This window comes from Silurus aristotelis (genome assembly GCF_946808225.1).
Source record: "Silurus aristotelis genome assembly, chromosome: 1".
NCBI lineage: Eukaryota > Metazoa > Chordata > Actinopteri > Siluriformes > Siluridae > Silurus > Silurus aristotelis.
This window is the reverse complement of record NC_139574.1, coordinates 41821826-41840294: the sequence shown is the minus strand read 5'-3', so window position 1 is coordinate 41840294 and position 18469 is coordinate 41821826. Positions and strand designations below refer to the sequence as shown.

The following is an 18469-nucleotide window of genomic DNA, read 5'->3' as shown; positions in this document are numbered from 1 at the left end:
CCACGTCTTTGTCTTCCCTTCTATTTCCAGATGTCACACCAAATACCTTTCTAACTGTCTCTCTTATCACTTCTGCAGTAGTTTCACAATTATCCAGCACCTCTTCCCCACCACCGAGCCCCTGTCTGACCTCTTCCCTGAATCTCATACTACAGTCTTCCTCTGAATAATATACTATAATAACGCTGAGTAATGATTATAAGCTTGGATTTAAACTAATATAAGCGATGTTATATGTTCTCTGAAGCATATTGCTAAATGATATTATATAATACTAGATTCTACTACTGATAGCTGAAGCTGACCTGAGCTAAACTACATGGGTGAACTTTATGCACCCTCTTATTCATTATTATTATATTTATTATCATTATATTATAAACCGAACTAGCTACATTTCTCAACTGCAAAGATTTTGTGCAAAAATTCTCCTCCTGTGTCAGCTGTTGTGTAAAAAAAACAAAAAAAAAGCAGAAGTCTTATGTTCTATAAAAGCTGTGTATGAGAAATGGAAAATGGAAAATAATGGAAAATTAAAGACATTTGGGAAAGCTTTTAAAAAGTATTTATAATAATGTACAGATAAAACAAATTTTGTAATTAATAAAAAAAAAATTCATTACTACATCAAAAATGTAGCAAATAAGACATTAAACAAAAAAGAATAATACATATAAAAATATTATGCATCTACATTTTCTGGTATAGAGCATTAAAGCCCAGACAGTGTCGCAATGAAATACTAAAGAAATACAAAAACTACAAAAATAAATGTATAATTAACCCATAAAGAGTAAGAATGACCAGAAAAATGATCTACAAATATTAAATGTCAAATATAAATAAAAAATAGACGTCATAAGACTTTACCACTCAGCGTATACATTTTTTTTTTTTTTAATCACTCTGGACTGAAGACTGAAGAAACAGCGCCATCTAGTGCCGTAAAATGTAAAGTAATAAAATCCATAACTGCTTCCTGTCAGGACTTTTTACACATAGATGTAAACTATAATAAACTGAATGCTGTATGGCTCTATAAATAAATATAGATTAATAGACATTTATTCATGTACAAAGTTCATGTAAGAGATAAATTTTATTTATTCATGTAAGAGATAAATCACCGCTGTGATCTTTTTGACTCGGTCTGACGACAAAGGAAGGCGATTTGCGTAATGCATTTATTGACGGCTGAGGGAACGCGCTGTGTGCTGTTTTTCTTCCATGATTCCAAAGTCTTCAGAGCTGCTTCAGGGTTGCTGGGTGCCAGATCATGAATGGCATAGATGACTGAGAGCTGCACTTCCCATGGCATACCTGCACACAACATCCAATACAAAATTAGGGTCTGCTGAAGCACAAAACTAAACATCAGAGAATAAAGATAAAGATCGATAAAAACATCTTTATTTGATACTTTAGAAATACCTTTTGAGAAGCTTTGCATTCCAAACTGATTGATGCTTCTTGCCAGGTTTTCGAGTGACATTAGCATGTTCTCCTTAAGTCCTAGTTGACCAAGTCGCCCTGTTTGAGAAGGACAAAGACCACGAGTGAAAAGCTGAAAAATCCAGAAATAATGTGAAATGATGCTCTGAAACAGGATTTACAGTAAATTTACCAAGTAGCCTGAAAACTGCTGCTACACAGACGTCTCGGAACCGTGTTTGCTCTGTTCTTGCTTGCCTCAGCCAAGTGTTCAGGATCAGCCAAAGGTCCTTCCTAGTAAATAAAAAAGAGGAGAAATGGATATGTTGAGGGTCTTTGTGGTGGTAATGGAGCAGCCATTGTGGTTTTACGATCAATTATGAGTTTATACAAGAATGGGAACTTGCAAAAGTCCACTAGAACTTTGACCCTTAATAGAAAAAGTCAGGAATGAGAACTAGGTCCTAAAGGTAATGATGCTTTATAATGTACTTTACACCACTAAGAAAGCCGGGGGCAGAGCACTGGGTCAGCTATGACTACAGCACCCCTGGAGCACAGAGAGTTAAGGGTCTTGCTCAAGGGCCTAAAAAGTGGAACTTGGTGATCCTGGGGCTTGAACCCCCGACCTTCCGATCAGTAATCCAGAGCCTTCACCACTGAGCTACCACTTCCTGAAAAAAGACCCTCTCATGGTGAAATACTTACAGCTAAAGTTACAGAATTCTCTCTGACTGTCTGAACACAGATCCTGGAAACTTCATTTATAAATGCACAATAAACATTTCCTCACAGAAACATCACTATATCAACAATTACCCAATTTTTCCCTGTGAGATCTTATTGTATTAAAGATTAGATATAAAAATGGTGCCTAAATATCAACTTTGCGACCGAAATCCTCTCAGCGCTGATGTTATAGAAAAAAAAAAATCTGTTATTTCTGATCATTTGGAATCGAAAGTTCAAGTATTAAAAAGCTGAGAATGAAATATGTTAAAGATGTGTTGCATTCAGTACCGTATAATATTGGTAATGGTCCAAGTCCAGCCCAGTTGTGCACACAGAAGATCCAGGCTGAAGATGTAGTTCCAGGTAGCAGGGCAGAGATCGAAACCATACCAGCTGTTCTCCAGGAACCTCAGACTGCTGTCTTCCAGAAAAGACTTCAGGGTGCTGGTGATAGCATTGTGGATGTTTCCTGGAGGCTCCTGAAAGAAAATACAATACAGAAAATATCATCTTTTCTTAAACACCCTGTGCAATAAAGCAATAGTTACAATAATGTAGTGACAACATGAATTTATAAGGAATTTGTCCCTCTAGATTACACTGATACTTGGAAATCAAAGGTAGATTAAGAAGTCAGTGAAATACATGATAAAGTCCAGTTGAAAAAAAAAAACATTGACACTGAGAGGAACACTGAGGATCAGCTTCTTACCTCATCCCAGGGCAGATACTTGTTGAGGAAGTGAAATATCGTTCCCTTCGCTTTCCGGTTGCTCACTATGTGAATCGCTCGGCATAAAGAGCTGTCATGGGATAAAATACTTGGCCATGCTGTCACCATGCCCATAATCACTTGGGGGGCTTCAAGAAAGTCTGCAAAGCAGCAAGACAACGGGATGTAAATACACTGTATAAAAAGAAAGATGTTGCATAGAAAACGTCAACACGCCTGTATGAAATTGCAGGTTTTTGGAAATACAAGATGGAGACAAAATATTTATTTAGTCACCCAAAACCCTGTGGAAAAACACCATAATGTCTGTAAAGCATGGTGGGGGTGACATAATGCTTTGAGGCTGCTGGTCAAAATGCTGAAAAAAGCTGAGGAATTTCACACATCGAATTTAACAAAGACATGGCTTCAGGAAAGGATAGTCAAAGTTCTGGAATGTTCTAGACAGAGCCCAGAAACCCATTTTGAAGAAAAAACCTATGAAATGTTTTTATTTTTTTTATTTATTGTTTACTGTTAGATCAAATTAAGGATGTAATAAATCTGACATTTACGTTTACATCTTTATATTTTTAAAACCTGCAATATCATAAGGGTGTGTAGACTTTTTACATCCACTGTACATCACCAATTACAAGACACAAATGTCTTCTCTGTATCAGTGTCCATTTTTAGTAGATAAGTAATGAAATATCAGTATAATCTCACCTTCTTTAAGGAGCCTGTAGGCGAGACCATGTGCTTTGTGAGAGTCTCCTCTCTCTTGACACATGCCTACATAAACCCTACAGAGAGACTGCAGGAGATCATGTCCCATAAACCCTCTCTCTGCCTTGATCTTCTCCAAAATCACAGACAGAAACGTCTCTGCTAAGCACTAAATGAGACGGAAGAAAACGATCATTCGATATGTACAACTAGACCGGGTTTAGGAAAACTACTAGATATTGTATAAACCAAAATCTAGATTCAAAATTCGATCAATCATATCTACTGTTCAGTTTAAGAACATCAGGACCAGTGAATTATGGATCGACTTTGAAATATGAGAAACTCAAATCCACAGCTAAAGTATAACGTGTTTAAATCGCATGCACTGAACTGACCTCGTTTGCACAAAACCCAGAAATGACTTGTTTTTCTTCATTTCTCAGAACTGAAAGGTCACTTGTTCCTGTAAGTGCATGAATCCTGTCTGTATCAGAACAGGACTTTTGTAGTGTTTCTAATGCACTGTAGAGGAGAGATTGTGTTGTGTGTGTTGTGTTTGTAGGATCAGGTGAAGCAGCATCAAGTCGAGGCTTTTGAGCTTTCCTGGGTGGTGACATGTCTGATCCAGTTCTCTTTGCTGTGGGCTTTGGGTCTGTATGAATATAAAATAAAACAGACAATAAAATAAACAATTAAACAAAGCCGCGTGTTTGATTTCTGCATAATTAATATAACTTTCAATCTGATCAGCTGATCATTTAAGGGGAAATGTACAAATAGGTTTAGCACATGTTTATATAAATCTGTATCTCCTCTAGAAAATAGTTTATAACATGTCACATCTAAATACCTTTGTCAGCTTCCTGCTCATTCTCAGTCTGCGTGGAGGAGCACTTTTTCTCTGTAATGACAATTTATTACAGTCAAAGCAAATACCTTCTACATCAACATCTACAGAAACTGAGAGAGATTTCAGTGTTACCTTTGTTCAACTCATTTCCCTGTTTGAAGAGTTTCTCCTGTTGAGGATCAAAAACAAAAATAACATTTAGTTTTATTTAGTCACAATTCTCACTTCAGTTCAATGACGTCTGCGTCTGTAATCAAAAGAAAGTACCTCAATTAAGCAGATGCTTTTCTCGAAGTTACTGATTGTGTACTTCAGGACTCGGATTTCCAGATTTTGTCTGGTGTTCACTTCTGTAAAATAATTTACAAAATGAAATGAAAAGGTGCTCAGATCACATTATCACATTATATGCTCATTAAATAGAACTGAATCATGCAGTAATAATCAACTTGTACTTTCTTACACACCTTTAAGTGCCAGAAGCTGTTTTTCAACACTGGCATTTCTGTAGGAAAGAAGAAAAGAATTCAAATAGAATATATTATTATATTATTATATTAAAGCTGCAATTATTTTTCCCATTGAAAATGACACAAAATAATTGTTATAGTTAGTGTTACACTGTTACTAACATTATTATTATTATTATTATTATTATTATTATTATGAACACATTAGATATTAGTTTCAATATAAGCATTTGGATTAAAAAAGGAAAAAATTGAAGTAAACAAACAATTCCCTAGGTTATATGTGTAGCATACAATTACAGAATACCTTATCTAGAGCGACAATTATCTCATTTAAACAATTGAGAAGTTGAGGGCCTCGCTCAAGGGCCCATCGATGCCAATCAGAATAGAGAATTCAACTGAGTTTTGGGATAAAATATAAACAGAAAAAAAAAAAAAAAAAGTACTTGTGAGTTCTGGTATTCTGCATCTTCAGAGTCTTCAAAGGCTGAAGCTCCGACTGGCTTATGCGTGTCTTTTCCATTTTTGTAGGTCTTTTCTAGTTTTTACTTCTAGAGTTTGATGAATCTGGAGAAACGGAAAACAGTTTCAATCACAAATCCTCCAGTATTTACATTTTTTATAATGATAATCTATACGATCATTCTCAGTGTTTCTAAAGTGTATTTTCTCCTTTTTTTTGTGTGCAAATTATCCACAAGGTGACTATTAGAAATATGATGTGTAGGTTTTCCTGGGAAGGGGCGTGGTGTTGTGTAGGGGGCGTGGCATGGGGGCGTGGCGCACGCGCTCAGCTCCTGAATGACGTTTTGCCGATTCGGTTTTTATGAATGACGATGGGACGTGTTTACTCAACTGCTTACAGCCTTTAAAGGTATTTGTGAGAATAATGTAGTAATGGTGTTACATATTTCGACGATGTTGGAAGTTTATTGAAGCTAAATATGTTTCATTCTAGCTAGAGCGTGCTTCCCGGAAGTTGTGGGTGCACACGTGACTAACGCGTGACTAGAGCGGATCATTCATAAAATCGGTGAAAATAAAAGATCAGGTTCGTGAACATGAACTTGTAAACTTACCGCTAGTGTGTTTCTTTTGAAATGAATCGCGGTTGGTGCGCGGTGTTCCGGCTTTTAAGCACGCAGCGCACTGTGACGTCACATGTGTTATTGCGTCACGTGTGCGTTGCATTACAACGCCACTGTGTTGTACAATAGATATAGAGTATGTGGTTTGTCTACAGTTAAATACTTTACCTTGTGGGAATCTAACTACACTATTACACAATGACTAATGGAAATTGATCTCATTTTACATTTTCAATTCTCAATTCTATCATTATTTGCTTTGAGAATGCTGATGGAGGAACATAGAGAAGGTCAAGAGAGGAGTCGTGGTATTGTATCAGGAAGTATGTTGTGTCTGAGAAGTATGTGAGGGTGATGCAGGACATGTGTGACAGCAGTGAAGTGCATCAATGATCGGCTCTGAGCCCTTTTCCGTTTTGGACAGGTTGACGGACGAGGTCAACTCTTTTTTATTGATGCATTCAAACAGAAAGACACTCAGGTGAGAAAGACAATGGAACAGTGGTTAATTTAGTCCAAAACAAGAAATTGGTCTCTCTCTTTCTAAGTTATACACACAATCACAATCATGAATATGAGCATCAAGAACAGGAGAAAGAAAGAAAGAAAGAAAGAAAGAAAGAAAGAAAGAAAGAAAGAAAGAAAGAAAGAAAGAAAGAAAGAAAGAAAGAAAAAAAAAGGAAATAACAACAGAAACAACACAAAACAAAACAAACAAACAAAAAAAAACACCCCAAAAGATTTGCACCTAAGTACATTAACACTCTCAAAGATATATTTTTTCCTTTCTCCTTTCTACATCTACTAAGAAGTCAGGGACAAGGGGAAGAGCTCAAAAAGTCCAAACAAAGAGAACAGGATTTTATTTTCCTCTTTCTCTTAAATATGATAAGAATGGTTGCCAGGTGGTGTAAAACTTTTCCGTAATACCAAGTAATGTAAATCTGATCTTTTCTATTTGAATAAACTGAGACAGGTCATTTATCTAATGAGAAGAACTGGGTGGGTGAGGATTCTTCCAATTCAGTAATATAAGTCTCTTTGCTACTATTAAACAAAAGGCGAACATGTTTGATTGTAAGGATGACAAGGAGGGATTTGTGGGCTTGAGTCCAAATAATGCTATTAGGGGACATGGTTTAATATCTAAAATGAAGTATTCAGAGATTGATTTAAAAATTGATGTCCAGAAAGAGGTCAAAGTTGGGCAAAGACAAAAAGTATGATAAAGAGTAGCCGGAGCCGCCGACACGATCACAAGTTGGATCCAAACCAGGGTTAATTTTAGATAGTTTGGTAGTTTGGTGAAGGTGCGTCCTGAAGAGAAGGAGAATGAAAGTCAGTAGACGTGTGTGTGGATGAGAGGGAGAGCAGTGGAGTGGTGAAGGTGTACGAGTTTAAATACCACAGTTTTGAAACCATCTCAGAAATCGTTTGAGGAGGTCATGACACGATCAAAGATTGCGAGCTGACAACCAGTGTCCTTTCAACTTTCAGTAGCCATGAATCTGAAGGTTTGAACTTTTTCTGTCTTTCAGGCTTCTGATGTGCTGCTCAAAGAAAATCTAGAGCTCTCAAAAGGTCTACCTTTGTTTATGAGGGAAAAGTCTGGAAACTTCCTGAAGTCTTGCCTGGTAAGTGTGTTATCAGTGTGTTATAGTCATATTTTCTCATACCTGAGGTACAGATCCTGTAAAGAGAAAACTGTTCCAGCACAAATGAAGTGATACACTATATCACCAAAAGTATTGGGACACCCCCTGAACAGGTTTGATTTCTTTTATATTTATTATAGTAACAAAAACACAAAAATGTTGAATAATTTAATATTTCATTATTTTGTACATTTTCTTTGATTTTGAATCATTGGACATGAAGAGGTTCAACATTGGGTTCCTCTCATATTTCTCTGATGCGCTGCACATTTCTTCTCTTTCTCACACTGATTTAGAGAATCCTGGAGCTCCATGCTGTTTTTGTTCCAAAGTGACCTCCAGCTGAGCAACTGCAATTTCCTGATTTCTTATTTTTTTGTATGTTTGTCACACGTTAATGTTTCAGATCATCAACCTCATTTAAATATTAGTAACAATAACACAAGTGAACATGCAGTTTTTAAATGGTCTCTTTTTATGGTGGAGTCATGAACACTGACCTTAACTGAGGCAAGTGAGGCTGCAGTGCTTTGGATGTTGTTGTGGGGTCTTTTGTGACCTCTTGGATGAGTCATCGCTGTGCTCTTGGGGTAATTTTGGTAAGTCGGTCACTCCTGGGAAGGTTCTTCATTGTTCCATGTTTTTGCCATGTGTGAATAATTTCTCTCACTGTGGTTCACTGGAGTCCCAAAGCTTTAGAAATGGCTTTATAACCTTTTCCAGACTGATAAATCTCCATTACTTTCTTTCTCATTTGTTTCTGAATTTCTTTGGCTCTCAGCATGATGTCTAGCTTTTGAGGATCTTTTGGTCGACTTCACTTTGTCAGGCAGGTCCTATTTAAGAGATTTCTTGATTGTGAACAGGTGTGGCAGTAATCAGGCCTGTGTGTGGTGAGAGAAATTTAACTCAGGTATGATAAACCACAGTTTTAACAGGGGGGCAAACACTTTTTCACACAGGGCCATGTAGATTTGGATTTTGTTTCCCCTCAATAATAAAAACCTTCATTTAAAATCTGCATGTCGTGTTCACTTGTGTATCTTTTACTAATATTTAAATTCGTTTGACGATCTGAAACATTAAAGTGTGACAAACATGCAAATAAATATACACAGTGGTGTGAAAAAGTGTTTGCCCCCTTCCTGATTTCATTCTACTACAAAAGTATGTACTTGATATACAATGCTATTTTTTTATTTCTTTGTCTTTTAACAGTCATTTAGTTGAATCTTCTGAGGAGAAGTGGGTTCCACACACCAGCCATCAACCAGCAAAGAGGTTCAAGCAGTCTCCAAACTCAGCACCTGTTTCAGCTCTACCAGTAAGAGTGAGAGACAGAAAATCCCAGTCTTCACTGGTTGTATCCCCCAACACACCTGAAGAGAGGTGGAATCAGGATTTTACACCCCAGCCAGTCTGTAGACCATCTGTCATAGCACTTGTTGATGAGAAGATGTTGGGAACGGGCTACAAACTGTTTGTTGACGACTTCTACACAAGTCCAGCACTGTTTAGAGATCTCCTAAAAAAAATAACATCTGAGCATGTGGGAAAATTCAGTCCACAAACCCTCAAACCATCACCAACAAGCTTCTGAAAAAAGCTCCTCGAGGCCTCATCACTGGCTGAGAGAAGAGGATGTGCTGTTTGTAGAATGGAAGGATAAAAGGAAGGTCCAGATGTGCTCCATCATTTACAGAGGCACTGAAGGAAGCATTGTGCTACTTTTATTTTCATTACTTTCTTCTTCTTCTGTTTTTCTAATGTTCAAATACCAGTCTTATGCTTATTGTGTGAATGTTATTATTCCCAGTACATTTGGTTATCAGGCTGCTTTTCCTCAAACAGATGGAGGGAGAAAAGGACTACACACAGTCTCAGAATAATGTTTATAGGAATCTCGTTTTTATTGTATTTTCTTCAAAGTTAAAATATAAACTCATTAAACATGTGACTTTTAACCCGTCACTATTCTGGATTGTTTCAGGGCCGAATTCATGTATTTATATATTTAAAAAATAATGTTTTATCACAAAACATAGTAAAAAAAAATTTCTAATGAACTTTAGCATCTTTGGATGATGTAAAGCCCAAAGTGTGTTGTTTCAAAAGAGATGTAAATTGTGTATGTAGCACACTGTTGTCAGGAACTTTTACCATTGAAAGTCAGGAAGGTCATTTTCAGCTGTGAGCCCCAAAAGTGAGGCTGAAACCGAACAGGGTTCAAGAAACCGGGTTTATTTTCATATAAGTAACAGTATTTAGTTCAGTAAACTTAAGTTGATTTAAAGGAGAATTCAGTGCTGTTTAGTTCAGTAAAGTCTTCATTTAATCCAAAACTATTCAATTCATTAAGTTCAATTATCCTCAAATTAATATTTTTACATTCAATAAAAACAAATCATCCAGTTTTCATTGATGTTTATTTAGTGAATAATGCATTTAATAAACAATTGGTTTTTACTCAGAATAACATTTTATTTTTTATAAGTAAAAATGTTTTACAATAAATACAATAAAGAGCATTTTGCCTAAAATACTCACATACAGGTTTTATATTAATCTCAACTTAAACTCCATTAAAAAAAAAATTTCCAACCTCTGCCTCCTTTCAGTTGAGTGGAAAAAGTAGCTAAAAATGCACCAGTCGTTTAAAACAAAACCAATATAGAAACATTTCTTCCAGCTCATAAATCCTATAAAACATGCAGCATTAAACATGAACTTCCAGCAGATGAACATCTCATAATACTGTCTGGAAGTGAGAAATGTACAGGTTGTTTTTACTCCATACACATGAACTTACTTTGATCAGAAACACAATCATACTCCAAATCAATTAATCAATAAAGTCAATAAAAGAATCCCAAACTGCTGTGTGTCTTGTCCTCGCTATTAATGACGTCATTAGAGCTCCACTACTTCTAATGACCTGCTGTGACAGTGAGCTCTAATACACATCACACTGCCACCTACTGGTCATTTATGATTCTGCAACATTCATAGAGTCACTCCGGTCAACTTCCGGTTCTCAACTCGGATTCACTCGCTTTATACACAGTTTACAGCCGTTTTTATCTTATTAATGACTGTAATATCGCTCTTCTCTCAGGAACAACAGAAAAGCTGTGAAGACATGATATTTTATCCGCTCCTTACCTCTGTAATGTGCGCATGCGCATAGTGTCAGGTTAAGAGAGACCGGGTTACGACCTTACTGTGACGTCACAGGGAGATGCCCCGCCCTCCGTCTGTGACGTCACAGTAAGGCAACGTCTATAATTGGGAACGCGTCTTTGTTTCTCTCATTTCCAAGGTTTTTGCGTGTGAGTAAAGAGACATAAACATGGAGCTCTTCAGAAGGTTGAGAAAGTTTTTTCAAAGCAGAAGAACAAAGAAATCTAAGCAGATTGCTGAAATGAAGGAGAAGCTGGAACTCATGGAGAAAGTAGTAGAAGACTTGGATGCATTTTCTCTTCTAATGATAGAGAAGATAACAGAAGAGAAAGAAGAGAAAGCCGTTCTGCTACAGACGGTGCAAAAGTTGGAGGCTACTTTGGCTTCTGAGCGAAAGCAGCAGGAACAGGACATAACTGAGAGAAGCCAGAGCTGGACGAGAGAACAACAACAACTGGAGGACCGTGTTGCTCAGCTTGAGTTTATTTTGGAACAGACCACCATGGAGCTCCAGTCTTCCCTGGAAATCAATAAGGAACTGGAGAAAACTGTAGACTGTGAGAAAGAGACCTGGAACAGAGAACAAGAGAAAGTGGAGGAACATGTTGCTCAGCTCGAGGTCACTTTAGAACAGACCACCATGGAGCTCCAGTCTTCCCTGAAAATCCATGAGGAACTGGAGCAAACTGTAGAATGTGAGAGAGAGAGCTGGAGGAGAGAACAAAAACAACTGGAGGAACATGTTGCTCAGCTTGAGGTCACGTTGGAACAGACCACCATGAAGCTCCAGTCTTCCCTGAAAATCCATAAGGAACTGGAGAAAACTGTAGAATGTGAGAGAGAGACCTGGATGATAGAGCAAGAACAACTGAAGGAACATGTTGCTCAGCTTGAGGTCACGTTGGAAGAGACCACCACGAAGCTCCAGTCTTCCCTGAAAATCCATGAGGAACTGGAGAAAACTGTAGACTGTGAGAAAGAGAGCTGGACGAGAGAACAAAATAATTTAGAGGAACATGTTGCTCAGCTTGAGGTCACTTTGGAACAGACCACCATGGAGCTCCAGGATACTCAGAATCACTGTGAGAAAGTGAAAAATAGTGCAGAGCAGGAGAGAGATCATTTAATCAGAGACAAAGAGCGACTGGAGGAACGTGTTTCTCAGTTTGAGCCCACGTTGGATTTTGAGGAAAAACAAGAGGACGAAAGAGAGAAAACAAAACTTGACATAGAGGAGAGGAACAACTTACAGCTTCAGACCAACAGGGGGCTCCAGGATACCCAGAATCTCTGTGAGGAAGAAAAGAAGACTTCAGAGAATAAAACAGAACATTATATGAAGGTCCGAGAGCGATGGGAGGAAATTGTTGCTCAGCTGAGACAAAAAAACCTTCAAAAGAAAAGGAGAAATAGAAAAAGAAGAAGCCGACAAGAGAAACAGAGAGTCTGAACATGCCTTTTTCCTCTTTCTGTTTCTCTTATGGCTATTTATGATAGTTTTACACTTATAGTCAATAGTATAAAGCTGAGTGTAAAGCTATTGTATCTAGTAGATTGTCTCGTCTTTCGATAATTTTTTATTTCTGTTTTGTCAAATCTTTTTTTAATCTTTTTTTTAATTTTGATTTTAATCTTTTACTACAAAGAGTCACAATAAACACTATTAACAACCGTGATTTTTGTCTTTCTTACAAACGCCGTATGACCTCCTCATGGATTCTTCCACTAAGTTTATATTCCTCTTATGGGGCAGGGGGCTGTGGCTCGGGGTCATAATGCTGAGGGGGAGGAAGGTCAGGAGGAAGAGGGAAACTGGTCCTCAGTGCCACATTGTGCAAAACACCACACACCCTGATAATCTTACACACATTTTCCGGGTGGTATAGAAATCTGCCAGCTGAGACATCCAGAGCTCCACATCTGCATTTAAGGAGGTGAGGAGCATCTGAGGGGTGAAGCCTCTGTCACCTGTCATATTATAAACTACATCGGGACAATGTTTACAATTTCTACATGTTGTTAAAGTCACCAGGAAGCCAGTCATCACGTCCTGCAGCTGCCTGTAGTCTGTTCCCTACACTGCTATGTGTCAGGATAAAGGAATCATGTGCTGAAGAAGGTCAGTGTGCCACAGTGAAGGGAAACCTGATGTATCGACTACCCACCTTAATAATAACATCCAAAATGACAGGCATTATGACACTCAGGGGCAGATACCAGACCTATAGCATGATATTTAATATAATTATATTATATCTAAAGAAGATCTTTGTAAAAAAGTTGATTATATATAATATTTATATAAAGTATTTCCCTGTCTGCCATTTCTTACTAGAAACAACCTGTTGTCATTAACCCCAGAGTGGTGAGGACCTGTATTTGGACGGGGATGGCATGGTTCTGGTGTGTTTCCCTCTGTAGTACTGGACCCAATTCAGCACATAGATCCAGGAGCACAGCTGTAGGAATCTAAATCAGCTTATTAACCAGTCATTATCCAGGCCAAGAAATCATCATGGTCCCTGGAGACTCTTTTTCTCCTTAATCTTTCATTGGCACCGCAGCATTTATGTTTTATTTCAGCTCATTATGGAAAGATAAAATAAACTGATATTTGGTCCTGTGCCATGAACATAAAAGCAATAATAGCTACAGAAAAGCTCCTGCTTCCCTCTGTAGCGGGTATTTAAATCCCTTTTAAAATGCTTTTAGTGATTCTACATTCTGTTTCTATGAAGTGTTTCAACAGTTTGCATGTTAATTGGCTGTATGGTGCATTAAAGTGCATGTGAATTATGTGAATTTATGAACCACATCTGGCTGGAAAAGACAAGTGTCCAAATACTTTTGACCACACAGTGTGTATCAGCTGAAAAGCAGCAGCTTCGGATCAGTCGCGTTTCCACTGGGATTCAACTCTGAAATAATACTTTTGATTTGTATTATATGAAATATTTTATATTATATATTTGATATTATTTGGTTGGACTTTTCTTTCCTCAGCATCACTTGGATTTTCCTCCTGTAGCTCCGAGAGACGCCGTGTTCCAGGTGGAGGATGAAGACCCTCTGCCGGGATGAAGCGAACTGTACGACCCCTGGAACGGTGAGTTTCTGAGCTTTATGGATTTTATTTTCTTTAAAACACAGAGTTGATCATTTATTATAATTATAATTATTATTAATCATCGGTACCGGAGTGAAGAGGGGAAAAGCGATGTTCCTCATTTTGTGTTTACTCCTGATCATTAGCATAAAGATCACAGACTTGCAGGAAAAAGTGGACACATTTGTCTAAAATAAATAAATAAAGAATGATAATAAAGAGTGATAATATTCCATAAATGTTGCAGTGAGCAGAAATGGACCTTTCGGCTAATGGTGTAGGAGACATCATCATTAGCCTCATGCTAGCCGGGTTTGCTAGCGCTGCTTTTGTGTTTATTTTATTAGAAATGTCTACTTTTTGACTAAAAGATGAATAAAACTATATTTAATAAGATAACATAAGTTACATTAGTACATAATTTTACTTATAGTTCACTAAAAATCTGTGTAGTGTATGACTGAGTTGTTCCTCTGTGTGCTTCAGTAACTGCTGTTAAACTGAGAGGAAAGAAAAATGGGTTCAGTTCAGCAGAAATGAACTGATAAACAGTGTTAGGAAAAGACAAAGTGTTCAAATATTTACTCAAATATAAATTGTGATAACTTGTTAAAATGTTTTTAATGGTTTAATAGAGGATTTATTCAGGTTTAAACACACAAGCTGGTGGTGAAGGTAATATTGATTATAGATTCCTTTTACGAGACGCGTCTCACTGTGTGTTTGTCTCTTCAGACACAAGAAGACGGAGACAGGATACAGCATCAGTCTCCTCCAAGCAGCTCGTCCCCTGTGAGGACTCGGTCTCCTCCAAGCAGCTTGTCCCCTGTGAGGACTCAGTCTCCTCCAAGCAGCTCGTCTCCTACCAGTCATGAGCCTCACATAGAGATGAATACAAAGCACATAGTGTTTGAACAGCTTTATGTTATAGGTTACAGAGGGATTTCTGTCCAACACCAGGGGATCAGGAGGAGAAGGAAAAAGATGAAGAGATCAAGAGGAAGAAGATGAAGAGAAGATGTTATGGACTCGTCTCTGAGCAACAGTTTAAAGTCTCCTCTCATTCGTTCCTGTTCAGTATCTCACCTCAGTACTGGGGATATCAAAGATTCTTGTAGATGATGTGTTGTGTATACAGTAGAACATCAGCTGTAGGAGAACCGGTGTATAATTGACCAAACAAGGATTTAAATATTAAGATTTAGCAGAAAGGAGGAAGTTGTTTTTGCTGTGAACTGATCAAATCTCACACTAGGGCACTTTGTATTTGTGGAAGTGGTGTTACGAATCTCACGTGTAAACATTTGAATTGTTTTTATGCCTCATTAGTCTTAAAACTAACTAGTGGTTAAGATGCAGCGCTCTCACCGCTGCGACCCGGGTTCGATCCCCGGTCAGGGAACCATCCCCAGCCACTCTCAGTGCCGGTCCCAAGCCCTGATAAATTGGGAAAGGTTGCGTTAGGAAGGGCATCCAGCGTAAAACGTGCCAAATCAAACGTGCGGAGGATCCGCTGTGGCGACCCCTAATGGGAGAAGCCGAAAGAAAGTTTTTTTTTAGTCTTAAAACTAACATTTATAGAACTGACTAATAGAAAGTGTTTTTTTTTTTTCATGGATCAACTCAAATCAGTGTTACATTCATTGTGTGTGTATAATGATGGCATGTCAGCTATAAGGGTGATGGAGAAAAAGTCAAATCCAAATGAAGTTTGTCACTTTTTTGTTTCTTGTCATTATTTGTTGTCCTCCCCATGTGCTGCTGTACACAGGTGAACAGAGACGTCCATTCCACACCAAACTTTTTACAGAAATCACCAAATCTTGATTTTATTACTGCTGAGATGATTTTATAGGAGTTTAGTTTCTTATTTTAATACAGATATAAAAATCCCATACATATTATGGTGTAGTCGTGGACCAGTTGAGAAAACACTAAGTGCTTGTAAAAAGACTGGCAGCAGATCAAAATCAATCACATCTTTTATTAAAGTTTTTTCTTTTTTAAATACATTTTTGGACCTGATTGTCTTCTTCTTCTTCTTCTTCTTTCGGCTGCTCCCATTAGGGGTCGCCACAGCGGATCATCCGTCTCCATACCACCCTGTCCTCTATATCTGCCTCTTTTACACCAACTACCTGCATGTCTTCCCTCACCACATCCATGAACCTCCTCCTTGGCCTTCCTCTTTTCCTCCTACCTGGTGGCTCCATCTTCAGCATTTTTCTACCAATATAATTCATGTCCCTTCTCTGCACATGTCCAAACCATCTCAATCTCGCCTCCCTCACCTTGTCACCAAAACATCCTACATGTGCTGTCCCTCTAATAAACTCATTTCTAATCTTGTCCATCCTCGTCACTCCCAACGAAAACCTCAACATCTTCAGCTCTGCTACCTCCAGCTCCACCTCCTGTCTTTTACTCAATGCCACTGTCTCTAATCCATACAACATCGCAGGTCTCACCACAGTCCTATAATCTTTCCCTTTCATTCTTGCAGATACTCTTCTATCACAAATCACTCCTGTCACTCTTCTCCACCCACTCCACCCTGCCTGCACTCTCTTCTTTACTTCCCTAACACACTCTCCATTACTTTGCACTGTTGACCCCAGGTACCTGAACTCCTCCACCTTCTCCACCTCTTCTCCCTGCAACAGCATCACTCCACTGCCCTCCCTCTCATTCACACACATGTACTCTGTCTTACTCCTACTGACTTTCATTCCCCTTCTCTCCAGCGCATATCTCCACCTCTCCAGGCTCTTCTCAACCTGCTCTCTACTCTCACCACAAATCACAATATCATCTGCAAACATCATAGTCCAGGGAGACTCCTGTCTGACCTCGTCCGTCAACCTGTCCATCACCACTGCAAACCGGAAAGGGCTCAGGGCCGATCCTTGATGCAGTCCAACCTTCACCCTGAACCAGTCTGTCGTACCTACTGCACACTTTACTGCCGTCACACTGTCCTCATACATGTCCTGCACCACCCTCACATACTTCTCTGACACACCTGACTTCCTCATACAATACCACAACTCCTCTCTCGGCACCCTGTCGTACGCTTTCTCTAAATCCACAAATACACAATGCAGCTCCTTCTGTCCTTCTCTATACTTCTCCATCAACATCCTCAAAGCAAATAAGGCATCTGTGGTGCTCTTCCTCGGCATGAAACCATACTGTTGCTCACAGATGGTCACCTCTTCTCTCAGCCTGGCTTCCACTACTCTTTCCCATAACTTCATGGTGTGACTGATCAACTTAATTCCCCTGTAGTTACTGCAGGTCTGCACATCTCCCTTATGCTTAAAGTTTGGTACCAGCACCCTCCTTCTCCATTCCTCAGGCATCCTCTCCCCTTCCAGAATCCTGTTAAACAATCTGGTTAAAAACTCCACTGCCATCTCTCCTAAACATCTCCACGCTTCTACCGGTATGTCATCTGGTCCAACTGACTTTCCATTCTTCATCCTCTTAATCGCTGCTCTCACTTCCTCCTTAATAATCCTATCTACATCCTGCTTCACCAACTCCACATCCTCCAACCTTCTCTCTCTCTGATTTTCCTCAATTATCAGCTGCTCAAAATACTCCCTCCATCTTCTCAACACACTCTCCTCACTAGTCAACACATTTTCCTCTCCATCCTTTATTGCTCTAACTTGCAGTACATCCTTCCCAGCTCGGTCCCTCTGCCTGGCCAATCGGTACAAATCCTTTTCTCCTTCCTTAGTGTCCAACCTCTTATACAGCTCCTCATATGCCTTTTCCTTGGCTTTCGCCACATCCCTTTTAACCTGCTGCCGCATCTCCTTGTACTCCTGCCTACTTTTCTCATCACTCTGTCGATCCCACTTCTGTTTTGCCAACCTCTTTCCCCTAATGCTCTCCTGCACTTCCTCATTCCACCACCATGTCTCCTTGTCTTGCTTTCTATTTCCAGATGTCACACCAAGTACTTTTCTAGCTGCCTCCCTCATCACTCCTGCAGTAGTTGCCCAATCATCCGGCACCTCTTCACCTCCACCAAGCCCCTGTCTGACCTCTTCCCTGAACCTCACACTACACTCTTCCTCCTTCAGTTTCCACCATCTTATTCTTCTTTCAAACCTTACTTTCCTCCTCTTCTTCTTCGCCTCCAAAACTATCCTACAGACCACCATCCGATGCTGTCTAGCTACACTGTCCCCCGCCAACACCTTACAGTCTCCAATCTCCTTCAGGTTGCATCTCCTACACAGAAGATAATCCACCTGTGTGCACCTTCCTCCACTCTTATACGTCACCCTATGATCCTCCTTCTTCTTAAAATAAGTGTTCACCACTGCCATTTCCATCCTTTTAGCAAAATCTACCACCATCTGCCCTTCCACATTCCTCTCCTTAAAACCATACCTACCCATCACCTCCTCATCACCTCTGTTCCCTTCACCTACATGCCCATTAAAGTCTGATAATAATAATAATAATAATAATAATAATAAATCTGATAATAATG

General features: G+C 39.0%; 2 protein-coding genes across 5 annotated transcripts in view; one reads left to right on the top strand and one right to left on the bottom strand.

Moving 5' to 3' along the window:
• The window catches only part of LOC310724557 (eukaryotic translation initiation factor 4 gamma 3-like), a 278886-nt gene that overhangs the window by 121420 nt on the left and 138997 nt on the right, over positions 1 to 18469 (top strand). The gene's annotated exons all lie outside the window — the stretch shown is intronic.
• Positions 1663 to 5536, bottom strand: LOC310725030 (uncharacterized protein). Of its 4 annotated transcripts, XM_083539595.1 has the most exons (10): positions 5377 to 5536; positions 4925 to 4962; positions 4725 to 4807; positions 4590 to 4626; positions 4458 to 4508; positions 3605 to 4259; positions 2876 to 3036; positions 2452 to 2642; positions 1980 to 2105; positions 1663 to 1725 (listed from the first exon to the last, which is right to left on the bottom strand). In XM_083539595.1, exons 1-6 carry the CDS (start codon positions 5451 to 5453, stop codon positions 3979 to 3981), a joined length of 567 nt encoding a protein of 188 aa, XP_083395721.1. In that variant the 5' UTR covers positions 5454 to 5536; the 3' UTR covers positions 1663 to 1725; positions 1980 to 2105; positions 2452 to 2642; positions 2876 to 3036; positions 3605 to 3978. The 4 variants fall into 4 exon arrangements, with proteins under 4 accessions (XP_083395721.1, XP_083395722.1, XP_083395720.1 ...); XM_083539596.1 differs by lacking the exon at positions 1980 to 2105; XM_083539594.1 differs by lacking the exon at positions 1663 to 1725 and having other exon boundaries at positions 1741 to 2105.